The sequence below is a fragment of the Myodes glareolus genome, chromosome 14 (genome assembly GCF_982192425.1).
Source record: "Myodes glareolus chromosome 14, mMyoGla1.1, whole genome shotgun sequence".
NCBI classification, from domain to species: domain Eukaryota; kingdom Metazoa; phylum Chordata; class Mammalia; order Rodentia; family Cricetidae; genus Myodes; species Myodes glareolus.
The window spans coordinates 45,091,864-45,104,438 of NC_142039.1; the positions used below are offsets into that span (position 1 = coordinate 45,091,864).

At 37.5% G+C, this 12,575-nt stretch overlaps 1 protein-coding gene across 1 annotated transcript in view; it reads right to left on the reverse strand.

Annotated features, from left to right (window-relative positions):
- Nucleotides 1–3,097: 3,097 nt before the first annotated feature.
- LOC125396301 (prolactin-7C1-like) overlaps nucleotides 3,098–12,575 on the reverse strand; it is a 31,055-nt gene continuing 21,577 nt past the window's right edge. Inside the window, exons 2-6 of the mRNA XM_087896671.1 lie at nucleotides 8,291–8,466; nucleotides 7,521–7,559; nucleotides 5,883–5,990; nucleotides 3,912–4,091; nucleotides 3,098–3,304 (exon numbers count right to left, since the gene is read on the reverse strand). Coding sequence (XP_087752797.1) covers nucleotides 3,098–3,304; nucleotides 3,912–4,091; nucleotides 5,883–5,990; nucleotides 7,521–7,559; nucleotides 8,291–8,466 — 710 coding nt within the window. The remainder of the gene's footprint in view (nucleotides 3,305–3,911; nucleotides 4,092–5,882; nucleotides 5,991–7,520; nucleotides 7,560–8,290; nucleotides 8,467–12,575) is intronic.

The following is a 12,575-nucleotide window of genomic DNA, read 5'->3' on the forward strand; positions in this document are numbered from 1 at the left end:
ATACACAAAGGATAAAGAAGCAGGGAGGGAAATCAGAGAAACTTCACCTTTCACGATAGTCACAAAGAGCATAAGATATTTTGGGATAACTCTGACCAAGGAAGTGAAAGACCTATTTGACAAGAACTTTAAGTCTTGAAGAAAGAAATAGAGGAGGATACCAGAAAATGGAAAGACCTCCCCTGCTCTTCGATTGGGAGGATCAACATAGTAAAAATGGCAATTCTACCAAAAGCAATCTATAGATTCAATGCAATCCCCCTCAAAATCCCATCAAACTTCTTCACAGACCTTGAGAGAACAATAATCAAGTTTATATGGAAAAACGAAAAACCCAGGATAGCCAAAACAATCTTATATAATAAAGGAACTTCTGGAGGTATAACCATCCCTGACTTCAAACTCCATTACACAGCTACAGTATTGAAAACAGCTTGGTACTGGCATAAGAACAGAGAAGTCGACCTATGGAATCGAATAGAAGACCAAGATATTAACCCACAAACCTATGAACACTTGATTTTCGACAAGGGGGCTAAAGGTATGCAATGGAAGAAGGAAAGCATCTTTAACAAATGGTGCTGGCATAACTGGATGTCAACCTGTAGAAGAATGAAAGTAGATCCATATCTATCACCATGCACAAAAATCAAGTCCAAATGGGTTAAAGACCTCAACATTAATCGGACCACTTTGAACCAGATAGAAGAGAAAGTGGGAAATAGTCTACAAGATATAGGCACAGGAGGCCACTTCCTAAGTAGAACCCCAGTAGCACAGACAATAAGAGAATCAATGAATAAATGGGACCTCCTGAAACTGAGAAGCTTCTGTAAAGCAAAGGACATCGTCAGTAAGACAAAAAGGCTACCTTCTGACTGGGAGAAGATCTTCACCAACCCCTCATCAGATAAAGGCCTGATCTCCAAAATATACAAAGAACTCAAGAAACTAGACACTAAAACTCTAATTAACCCAGTTAAAAAATGGGGTACTGATCTGAACAGAGAATTCTCAACAGAAGAACTTCGAATGGCCAAAAGACACTTAAGGTCATGCTCAACATCCTTAGCGATCAGGGAAATGCAAATCAAAACAACTATGAGATACCATTTTACATCGGTCAGATTAGCTAAAGTCAAAAACACCAATGATAACCTATGCTGGAGAGGATGTGGAGAGAGGGGAACTCTCATTCATTGTTGGTGGGAATGCAGACTTGTGCAGCCACTGTGGAAATCAGTGTGGCGGTTTCTCAGGAAACTGGGAGTCAACCTCCCTCAAGACCCAGCAATTTTACTCTTGGGAATATACCCAAGAGATGCCCTATCATACCACAAAAGCATTTGTTCAACTATGTTCATAACAGCACTATTTGTAATAGCCAGAACCTTGAAACAACCTAGGTGTCCCTCAATAGAAGAATGGTTAAAAAAGGTTTGGAACATATATACATTAGGGTTTTACTCAGCAGTAAAAAGCAATGACATCTTGAATTTTGCATGCAAATCGATGGAAATAGAAAACGCTTTACTGAGTGAGGTAACCCAGACCCAAAAAGAGGAATATGGTATGTACTCACTCAAAGTGGATTCTAGCCATAATTAAAGGTCTTTGAGCCTATTATTCGAGATCCTAGAGAAGCTAAATAAGAAGGTGAACCTGAAGAAAATCATGTAGCTATCCTCCTGGAGATTGGAAATAGACAAGAGTCCCAGGTAACCTCGGGGGCATGGGGGGTGGGTGGGAGGGTTGTTGGAAGGGGAGAGGGTTAGAGAGAAGGGAGTAGGGGGGGAATGGGGAAAACTCGGGGGACTGAGATGTGGGGAGGGAGGAAGGATGGATATGGGATCAGGGAAGAATATATCTCAACTAAGGGAATCATTTTAGGTTTTACAAGAGACTTGATTATAAATGGGATCCCAGGTCCAAGGAGAGATCCACAGATTGTTCTCTGGACAGAGGAGAGGGTGCCTGAACCGGCCTTGGCCTATAACCATACTGATGAAGATTTTGCTTATCACCATAGATCCTTCATCTGACGATGGATGGCGATACAGACGGAGTCCCACATTGGAGCACCGACTGAGCCCCCCATGGTCCAAATGAGGAGCAGAAGGAGGAAGAACATGAAAAAAAAAAAACTCAGGACTGCGAGGGGTGCGATCACCCACTGATACAAGGGGACTGATCTAATGAGAGTTCACCAAGGCCAGTTGGACTGGGACTGAACGAGCATGTGATCCAACCAGATTTTCTGAATGTGGCCAGATTCTCTGAATGTGGCTGTCCCGGAGCCTTTCTGAAAAGCCATTGAAAATGACACTGGGACCTGTTTCCTCTGCATATACTGGATTTTTGGGATCCAGTCTGTTTGGATACTTACCTTATTGGACCTGGAGGGAGGGGGCAGGAACTTGAACTTCCCACAGGGCTGAAAGCCCTGACTGCTCTTAGGGATGGAGAGGGAGGAGGAGGGGGAGGGGGGAGTGGGAGGGTGTTGGGAGGAGGGGTGGAAATGGAATCTTTCATAATTTAATAAACAAAAAAACCAAAAAAAAACAAAATAAAGAGATGAAACTGAGGAGATGAGCATTGATAATTACTTTCTTAGGTTTAAAAAACAAGGATACAAAGTTGCATGTTTAGGAAATGGGGTAAAAAGAGTTGGGAGTAAATATTATTAAAACACTTTGAGCAAAATTCTCACAAAAGTAATAAAATGGTTAAATTTTTCAAAGTGTTCTATTATTTCCAACTTCTAAGTAGCATGGCTATGGCTATACCTTTATTATTTCTGCCACACTTTTATTTTAATAACTTCATCGATAGTAACTAGCTGTGATTCTAAAGTAAGTGGCAAGGCATCTCATTTTTCTCTCCAACATCTATTCCTTGTGTGAGGGTGATCTCAGTGCTACTGATACATTTAATACCAAATGAACCAAGGATACTGACACATATTTTTACAATTTGGTGTAGACAGAATGTCTCTTTTTATTTTATTTATAATGGAGAACAATTACACACAGGCATACCTGACAAAGTATAAAGGTCTAAGAAGCTTTTGCAAAAGGATGGTTTATCTAGGATCTTCTCAAAATTCTACCGAGTAGCAGATATCACCATTAACAAGCACACACCTCAGGTGCTTGAGATAAAGGTCAATTGTATACGTGTCAACACGGAGGCAGTACAACAGTTTATAAAGAGCAAAAAAGTGACGTTCTTCATCGGCTGCCTGCAAGGATGCCAGCTCCGTCCAGACAGGGTATTTCTCATTTTGCTTCAGTCCAGGATGAACCTAATTGATCAAATGGGTAGTCAGACACTTAGTATTACCACTGATTGCACTTAACATTACCACTGATTGTACTTCTCTGTCCTTTTTATTTCTAAATATTGCCTTATAGTTAGGGCAATGTTAGTAATGTACAATGATGGTCAGCCGTGTGGATTTTCAGAAATCTAGCACAGAATACTATAAACCTGTCTTCTAAAAACTAGGATGGAGACCCACTTTTGCAATTTTTTAACAGTAAATTGATTCCTTTTAAAGTATGGTATTTTGTGACTAAATTGATATAGGGCCAGGAAATTGTCACCTGAGTGTAGATTGGTGTTTAGCCATGGTACAGCGGAAGACCTGATGGCAGTTTCCTCACTTAGGAGGCAGGTAGGCCAGGGGCGAACATGACAAGAGATAACGAAATAATCAGAAGCATGCCACCTTGCTACTCTCCAAATGATTATGAAGAAGAGCTTTATTTTATGCCCATCATAGTGGTGAAGTCGCATGCAAGAAGAAATGCCTATATTGCGTTCTTGTAAAGTGAGGTGTGTCAAAATTTACCATCCCCTACAGAAACCATGTCATCGCGGGAAAAGTGCTGAATGAGAAAACTGCTCACCGTGCTCAGGATCACCATGATGCTCTCTAGAAGCTCACTGTTTAGGTTCTCAATGCCTTTGGCTCTTGATAAAATCGCATCAGGGGCGCCTTTCATAGTACCGAGTTCAGTCACTAGGTGATGCAAGGGGTTATTCCAGGCATGCACTAGGCTGAGGATAATTTTCAGGAAGTCTTCAAACTATACATCATAAAGGCGCAGCAATATTCAGATAAATGAAATACACAAGGATTAGTTGCATGTATGTTTTAATTAGAAAGAATAGTACAAACACTCTTATAAATAACAGTGATATAGAACTGTAAATTCTGCAATTCACCTACATTCCGCCAGAACGAAACAACTAACATAAATAACTTTTTAAACACAAATTTATAACAAAAACTTCTTTAAATAATTTATATAAATTACTTTTTGTAATGAAACATTATCATATTTTGCCGTCCATTTGAAATTCTACTACCTGCTCTCCATGCAAGATCTTACATATTAGATTGTTTTGCTTGTCCCTGGACAATAAATTTTGCTTGGAACCTAGTAGGTACCTACAGAACATGATTTAGGAAACACAGAGGCCTCCAGTAACAAATATAAAACATTTAGCTCAGAGTCACCATTCTAATGAACTAGATTGATCAAAATTATACTGACTTATAATATTTAAGTTATCTTACAATAGTAATAGAAAGATATCTTGGAGGTAACCTGCTGTTGATAAAATATAATTTCCTGAGTCAACTTGATTCTTTGCCTCTTGCTTCTAGCAGAACAATCTACTTCTTGGCATGTATAGTGGGAGAACAATGGTACCACTAGCTTGACTTTTATGGAAGCAGGGATGGAAATCACAGTGGAATTGTGACCCTCCAGTGTGTGCTCCTTGGAGGAATCTTACCTTAAGTTAACTGTTTAGAATGTCTCTTGTGTTAATGTTCATTAGCTATCCTAGTGGTCATGAAAACGAAAAGAAGAAAGAAATCAATGGGAATAGCAATAGAAATATTTAAAGAAAATGAAGGATTGAAGCAAGTGAAATGGTAATAACATATAGGTTGCTGGGAGTATGATAGCCTATAAATAACTAAGAAGAAGGGCTTGATCTGGTAAATACTAAACACCAATTCTTACAAGTCACAGAAAAGATGCATTACATTAATCTTTTTAAATCCTCATTTTTGCTTCCTCAGCTAACTTTAATGAAAGTCATTTTAAAAATACTGCACTATGAAGTACCTATTGATGGAGTGCATCTCTAAAAATATCTACAAACATTCTTTTGTCCTTTAAATCTTATTCCTTTGCTTCTTCCTATTATTTTCAGAATGATGTCAGATTTATTCATTGGGAGATAAGTTATGACAGGAACCCAGAAGGGAGAAGTCCTAATAATTACAAATGCAGCTGATGTGATATATTGACCTCATTGTTACTGAGAGGGCAAAGAAATTTTGCATAGTGTATACACGACTGGTTTGTACAAATATTTCCATTAAGTCTCAGAAAAAAATGCAAAATTCATGAAGTAACACAAACATAGAAAGCAGAACCAGGAGAGTTTTGAGATTCAAGAAGAGTCTTTGTGGTGGTCAGTAATGAGAAATGGTACCAAATAAGAAAATATTAGTAACAGATAATGAAGACAATTGTTTTTGCATATCTCAGGAGCATATAAAATGTATTATTATCCAGGGATATCTAATTCAGTTAATAAGTTCTTATATGATAATAAATAAAATCTAATGACAAGATACTTTTGTGTGGCCTTTGAGTTTATGGCTCCTCCACAAGATTATTTAACATCTGCTTTAACTTATAATTTACCAACTATTTCACAAGGCTTTTCTCTTTAATCGCTCACTCTTGCCCCATGTCCCTGCAGATGTAGTTATAGTGTTTATAAGAATCTACAAAATGGCAAAGGCAATGTGTTGCTTTGGCTATTTATGTGAAAACCATGGCCTAAGGACTCACTGAGATATGTCTGGCTTCCTCCACAGTTTCTGGAGTCTTAAGAGAAAATGTGTGACAGCTGTTGAGAGTCTTGACCATGTACTTCTTATCCTTGAGAAAATCCAATACCTACAAAAGGTAAAATAGAAACTGTGTAAGTTCAGTTTTGGGAATTAAGTAAATGAATTTATGAAGCACATATGAATTAGTTCAGTAGATCTATAAGCTTTACAAATGAGCATTTGTATAACGTACAAATGAAATTTGTATAAAATCTGAGATGAAGAAGTTAAAAAGTTATCCCTTTACCTAGCTTTTTTTTTTATTAAATTTGTAATCACAATTTGGTTTTCACCCAATTATTTGTAACTTCTCAGACCCTTTACCTCTTTACCACGCTCTTCTCTTCTCACACCTCAAAAGTTTTTGTTTGAAAAGAAACCCTAAAATATCACAATCACAGAATACAAAGTATTTTAAAGATAATCTGTATTTATGATTTGAGCAATAGTTTCTATGAACCTATATTTATTAATCTTTATTTTCTGTTTGTCTAAACTGAAATGCATCTAGGCATTATAGATGTTCTTTCCAGTACCACTAAACACATATAACTTGTACCATTCAAAGTAAAACATAATCCTTGAATGCAATTTTATTAATATTATTAAGTGTAAATTTATTAATACTTGATAATAACTTGAGAAGAAACATGAACATTTTTAGGAAATGCAAATTATAAATCAATTAAAAACATAAAATAGAAATTAATGTTTACATATTCATCAATATATAAACTTAAATACTATAGTAATTTAATATATAGTTTATGTAAAATTAATAAAAGTTATTTTGTAAAAGTTTAATGGATTGCCAAGAATGTTAAAACTTAAATGATATTAGTCAAGAATGATAAATAAAAATACCTCATTAATAAGAAGACAATATAAGCACATATTTATTTCAAATATAGACATTCTTGGGATGCCTGTTATTGTACTGAAAGCCTTATCTGTTTTCTCTTGCCATTGACTAACCTTGAACATATAGCATATAATTACCAGTAGGAGAGAATCTAGTTGCAATCCTTAACTGTACCTCCAATTGAAGAAACTCTGACCTCTGAAACGTTTAAGTAATGATTCCTAACATTTGAAGGTTCCTAAGAGGCCATTGACTTAGGGTCCGTTCCCCTGTTGACATGGGGTCTTATTTAGGATTGTTCTCCCTGTGAACATGTGTTATAATTAAATTCTACTTCATAGAAAATAAGCAGCACACCCAGAAACCTGAGTCCTGAGAAGGATGAGTGGGGAGATCAGAGTTCTGCCCCAACATAACCCTTACAGACATTTCTTACAGCTCTGCAGGGTAAACATATTAAAATCATTATTTTTGTTTTTTTTTTTCCCTTTTATTTTCACATCAGGAATTTCCCAAACCTGACCAATTCTCATTCTCTTTTTTAGGGTGGGACATTTTGTACCTTGTGGAGGTAAATCCTTGAGATTTGCTTTGGGATCTTTGTCATGGAAATTGCACTGCAAGTCTTAGCATGAAATTTCTGAGTTGTTTTTTGTTTGTTTGCCTGTTCACCCCTGAGGGGTATTATTTTTGCTGTTTGTCTTTGAAGAAGATAGAAATCAGGAGGGTACTTACAAATTTTTTGAACATTTTTGAGGAGAACACATCGGAGAACTAAAACAACAAGAAGGGACAGAAGGGAGACACTCGTGAGTAAGCACATGATACTGGAAATGCAAACATGAATTCTCTGGCTCCATTATCTCCTACTAACACTGTTTGACGTCAAACAGTAAACATACAGTCATTGGGAAGAGATAACTTGTGTCCTTCCTAAGCCCTCCCTCACACTGTGTAAGCATGCATTGGGAATCTCTGATACACTGACTCCTGGCTTCTCAGGGTTTCTGAGAGTATAACAGCGTTTTTGTATTCTAATTTTTTCCTATTTGGCATCAAAGAGTTGAGATTTGTTCTATGCATTCTATGAAAGACACTATACTGCACTTCTCCTCTACTGGATGGCTGCAGCGAATAATTGAAGATGTCACTGGAGACTGTCCTTATGCAAACAAGATAAGGAAATCAAATCTACTCCAGTGATATGACTAATAGGTATCATGTCGAAATGTAAATTTAAGAATAATGTATTTAAAAAAAATAGCATGGTACTAGAGGCATATTTTGTAAGTCACTGAATTCTTTGAAAATCTTTGAGCTATCACCAAACAGCCCGACCCTTCTTGTTCTACTTTTCAGTAGCCCCTGCTTTCTCTTATCTATGAAACTTGTAATAGTAGAAATATGGTTCACGTGATTTTTTTCATGGGAAGACTGGAATCCACTAGATTCATCGGCTGTAGGGCTCTTTTAGCGGAGAAGCCAGAAGTGGGTGAGGTACTTACAAACAACTTGCGCATTTCCATCGTGAGATCGTTGGAGGTCTGCGACAGCGTGATGGCGTGGTCAAACAAGGCCTTGAGGGACCCCTCACCATAGTCAATCTCATTGTCATCGATGGGAGCAGAACTCACATTCTCCCACTGGTGTAGGCTTGACAGCGACAGCAGCAGGAGTATCCCTACTTACAGGAAAGAACACAAGCTACTCTGGACCTCTCCATCTGTGGCTATCAGCGGTGATTCTGTGTTATTTATCAGAAAAAATATTTTCTCTTCCAGTGCCTACCACTGTCTGATTTGTCACTGGACAGCTGTGGTTGTGAATAGACATCTTTTAATGAAAAAAGTTCAAATAAGTAATTACATTTGCACAGATACAGACTGTCTGAACTTAGTGATATTCTTTATTTTTTGATTGTTATCAGAAATTATTAGGAAGTTTTCAAACCTTTGGACTTTAAACTATTGAGTGAGTGTTTTGAAGTAATTCTCTGTAGACAGCTTAGTGTATTGGGAGCGCATGTGGATGTTAAGTAGACACCGTATCCTGTATATTTTGTTAATGTATATTTTGTTACTTGCCTCCTAACAAGTATGGTTAGCATACTACCATTTCACCTTCATGCCTGATAAAAATTGCTGTTGCTCAGTACTGAGAATGAAGAGAATCATGTCATGAAAAGGATTCTGTAGGTTTTGCTCATACAGCAAATGCATTCTGTAGGTTTTGCTCATACAGTAATAATTGCATTTGTTTGCCATACTACTAAAAGCTTCAGATTATTTTCTCTGTGAATTTGAGCTTTACAACAACTTTGTAAATAGACTGGGCCAGTCTATTATCATTAAACTCTATTGACAAAGGAGGTTAAGTGGTTTTCCTTAAGTACTATTCTTAGCTAATACGGAAAGCAAAATGCCAACACTATAGACTTTGTACCCCATACTGGCATGTCTTAAATGTGGCTTTCATATAGATTAGGGTTGCAGAGACAACACCCATAATCTTGCAATTCAATGTCACCAGGCACTGTTATTTGTAAAGTACAAACTTTACATTTGATCACATGCCTGGTAGTTTAGATTTTTGACTATTTCCATTGCTCTATCACACATTCTGCCTTTTCTTTTTACAGTGATTGGTGTTGGTTTTATCACCGATTTTATTTCACAGATGGACAGAAACAGAACTGCAACATATCAGTAATTTACACACTCAGCAGGATTGAACCAGCATATGTCTCAGCATGAAAAATCCATTCACATTTAGTGATACAAATCTGAAAAAAATTCCTGTTCCATAAAGTTTTAATGAATGCAATTGTGAATGTGTAATATAAAACTAGGACACTGGTAAGCTTTTTCCATGGAAAATGCTTAAATTTAAATACTAAAAAAATAACTAAATATACCGAAATCTATGCACTGTGCAAGTTAACGAGCACCTGTTTGCATGCACAAAAACCATACTTCAGAAAATTCTTATTTTAGAAAATAGAGTTTCAAAAAACATAATGCTTCTTCAAATTTAAATTCTGCTTCATCGATATTCATGTATTAGATAAATATATCAGCATTCCCACCATTTGTCACCTGAAGCATTTCTATAGCTTAAGAAGACTACAATGAAACCAATGACTTGGATTTTCACTTAATAAAATACAATTTGTTTTTGTTAACCAATCTACTTATTTGGAAATATTGTCAAGAAAATAAAAGCAAATAGCAGCAGTGCTTCATGTTTTGGAAAGGACATTTTGATTGAACAAAATTGACGAAACAGTATAGACCTACATTTTCTAGGTCTAATATGTTTCTTGTCTAATATGTTTCTTGTCTAATATGTTTCGAGAACTGATGATAAGATAAAGTTCACACAATTTCTGCAGCTCATTCCAGAGACCCAAGAACAAGAAAATGCTGCTTTCTTCTGCAACAGGCACATAGAGAATTCATCAAAGTCTGTGATCTCATGACAGTCAAATGTCTCAGAATCTGCACTTTTGACTCTTAGAGGTGGATCCATCATTCCATACAATTACTGAGCAGACTCTTTGCTGTTAGACCAGGTACTACTCTTCTCTTCTATTAGATCAACCAAGATTATGCAAAACATTTAGCAATTGCTGTCTACCTCCAGGGTAGGAACACTTCCCTGTTAAACCACTGATGCAAAGGTATACTGTGAAGCTGCTCTCCAGCTCAGTGATTATTAAAGAGTACTCCTCTGTTCCATTTGGCTTGACTTTTGTGAGTTAGGCATAAATAAAGGTTCATTCACTTCATGTGTAAAAGCAAAAACACCAAAGAAGCCACTTGTCCAAACCAGCTTTGCAAAATAATGCAGTGCTTAAGCTCACATAGAAGAAATTGGGAAAGAATTACTTACATCGGGAGAGCCGAGGCAAAAACAACAACATCTTGGATGAGGCTGGCCACTTGACTGCTGATTCTGGTAGCTGCTTAAAGTAACTCTGCTGTAAGTTAAATTTCCACCGCTACATATTGCAGTATTCCATGCCCAAGGCCAGAAACTGCTAGGAGGCAAGCGGAAGGACACACCTGCAATCTTGGTGATGGCTCCCTGTTTCTTTCCCCTGAGAGGATGTCAACAGCATCATAACCATGTGCCTAAAGTGGTCATATCCACGTCATTCAGCTTATTTCAGGGTCAAGACTTGCCTCCAATTTTAATTGTAACAACCAGAGTTCTCTCTGCCTTAGGAAAATTGATGGGAATTTCACAAGCTAGGTTCTTAGTTATTTTGGTGACCATTTCTGAAAAGTTTACTGAATATTGAAGAAGATTTCTGTCCTTGTTTCTGAGCATGGGAACACAAGGCCACAGGGTGTATCACATATGCTGAACAGCTTAGCCTTAATGAGTCTTTGCAGGTATCCATGGGGCTCTGCAATTGTTTGCCATTATATTCTAGGACCATAAGAGTTACACAATGCAAATGCAGATGCTTTTGCATTGGCAAGGCACATTCATGTCCTCTGACAATATGAAGGAATTCCCCATTAGTGCCTAAGACTTGACCTCTGGAGACTTTGAGCAAGGCTTACTGTAACAACCAGGTTCTGTCCGTGGAACTGTGTTTAAATGTGTTCTAGATGTATTAGGCTACACCTATATAAGTTGGGACACTACTGGGTGAGTGGATACATCTGGTTTGGTTCAATAATTCCCTTAACCTAGGCTTAATTAAGGTCTGTTAGTGGCAGTTCTCAATAGTTGCCAACTGTTATGTAGCACTATAGAGGTCAAGTAATGTTATCTTCTGTCTAGTCAGGTTTCTTTTTGTCATGAAACCACAGCATGTGACGTCTTATTCCCTAGTCTCTTACTTTTGGTACCACTTACGTCTAACACTCAGTTTTATTACTCAGGTGACCACTGGAGACACACCGTCACACAGAACATAGGAAGACCATGGGAAAATAAGCTATGAGGAAGAGTTCATTCAAAAGAAGAAGGAGAACAACTGGTAGCTTCCCGTTAGTGCGTAGAATTCTAATGCTTTGGTGACTGACTACCAGACCAAAGGAAAGCAATTTAGATCACTGAGCTTTATTGGATAAACAAAGAAATAGGGCCATGAAGGTAACAATGATGTCACATCTCCTATGTTTACTTATTATCCTGCCACAGGTATTATACAGTGTACTTCCTCAAGTAAAAGGGGAGGCTTTTCACTGTAGACACAGCTCTGCTTGAGATCACGGTGTATATCAGAATTAGAGAAGTCTTATCTGGGAGGAAGACAAGTAAGTTGAATTTATTTTTTGGAGGAAAGCAAGGCATTTGTGGTGAAAAATTTTCATCTAACCCTGAACTCTTTCCACAGACAGATGTGACCAGTGAAAAAGTAATGGCCAAAAGGAATCTGGAAGCAAACAAATCAGGAGTGTTCTAAACAAGGTAGCTGGGTTGGCAGGTGCGAATTGGCCTCTTCCCCACATACCTGGACGGCGCTTATCAGCTTCAGTTCCTCCCAAGATCTGTATTCTTTTGTCCACTGGAAGATCTCACAGTACAGAAGCAAAACACTCCTAGGAAAGACAATGTCCTATGAAGGTACAAAGGTGGTAGTGACTCCAGTTCACTCTTCTCTGTTCAAAATTGATATTTACAGGAATCCACTAAAATAAATCATGGAGAATTTCATTTATAACTGCTGTCTTATCCGGTTTTTCTAAGATTTCATTCTTATTTTGGCTATTATATGCATGGGTGTATGTATCTGAGTCTGGGTTTGTGCACTCATAGAGGACAGAAAAGTGG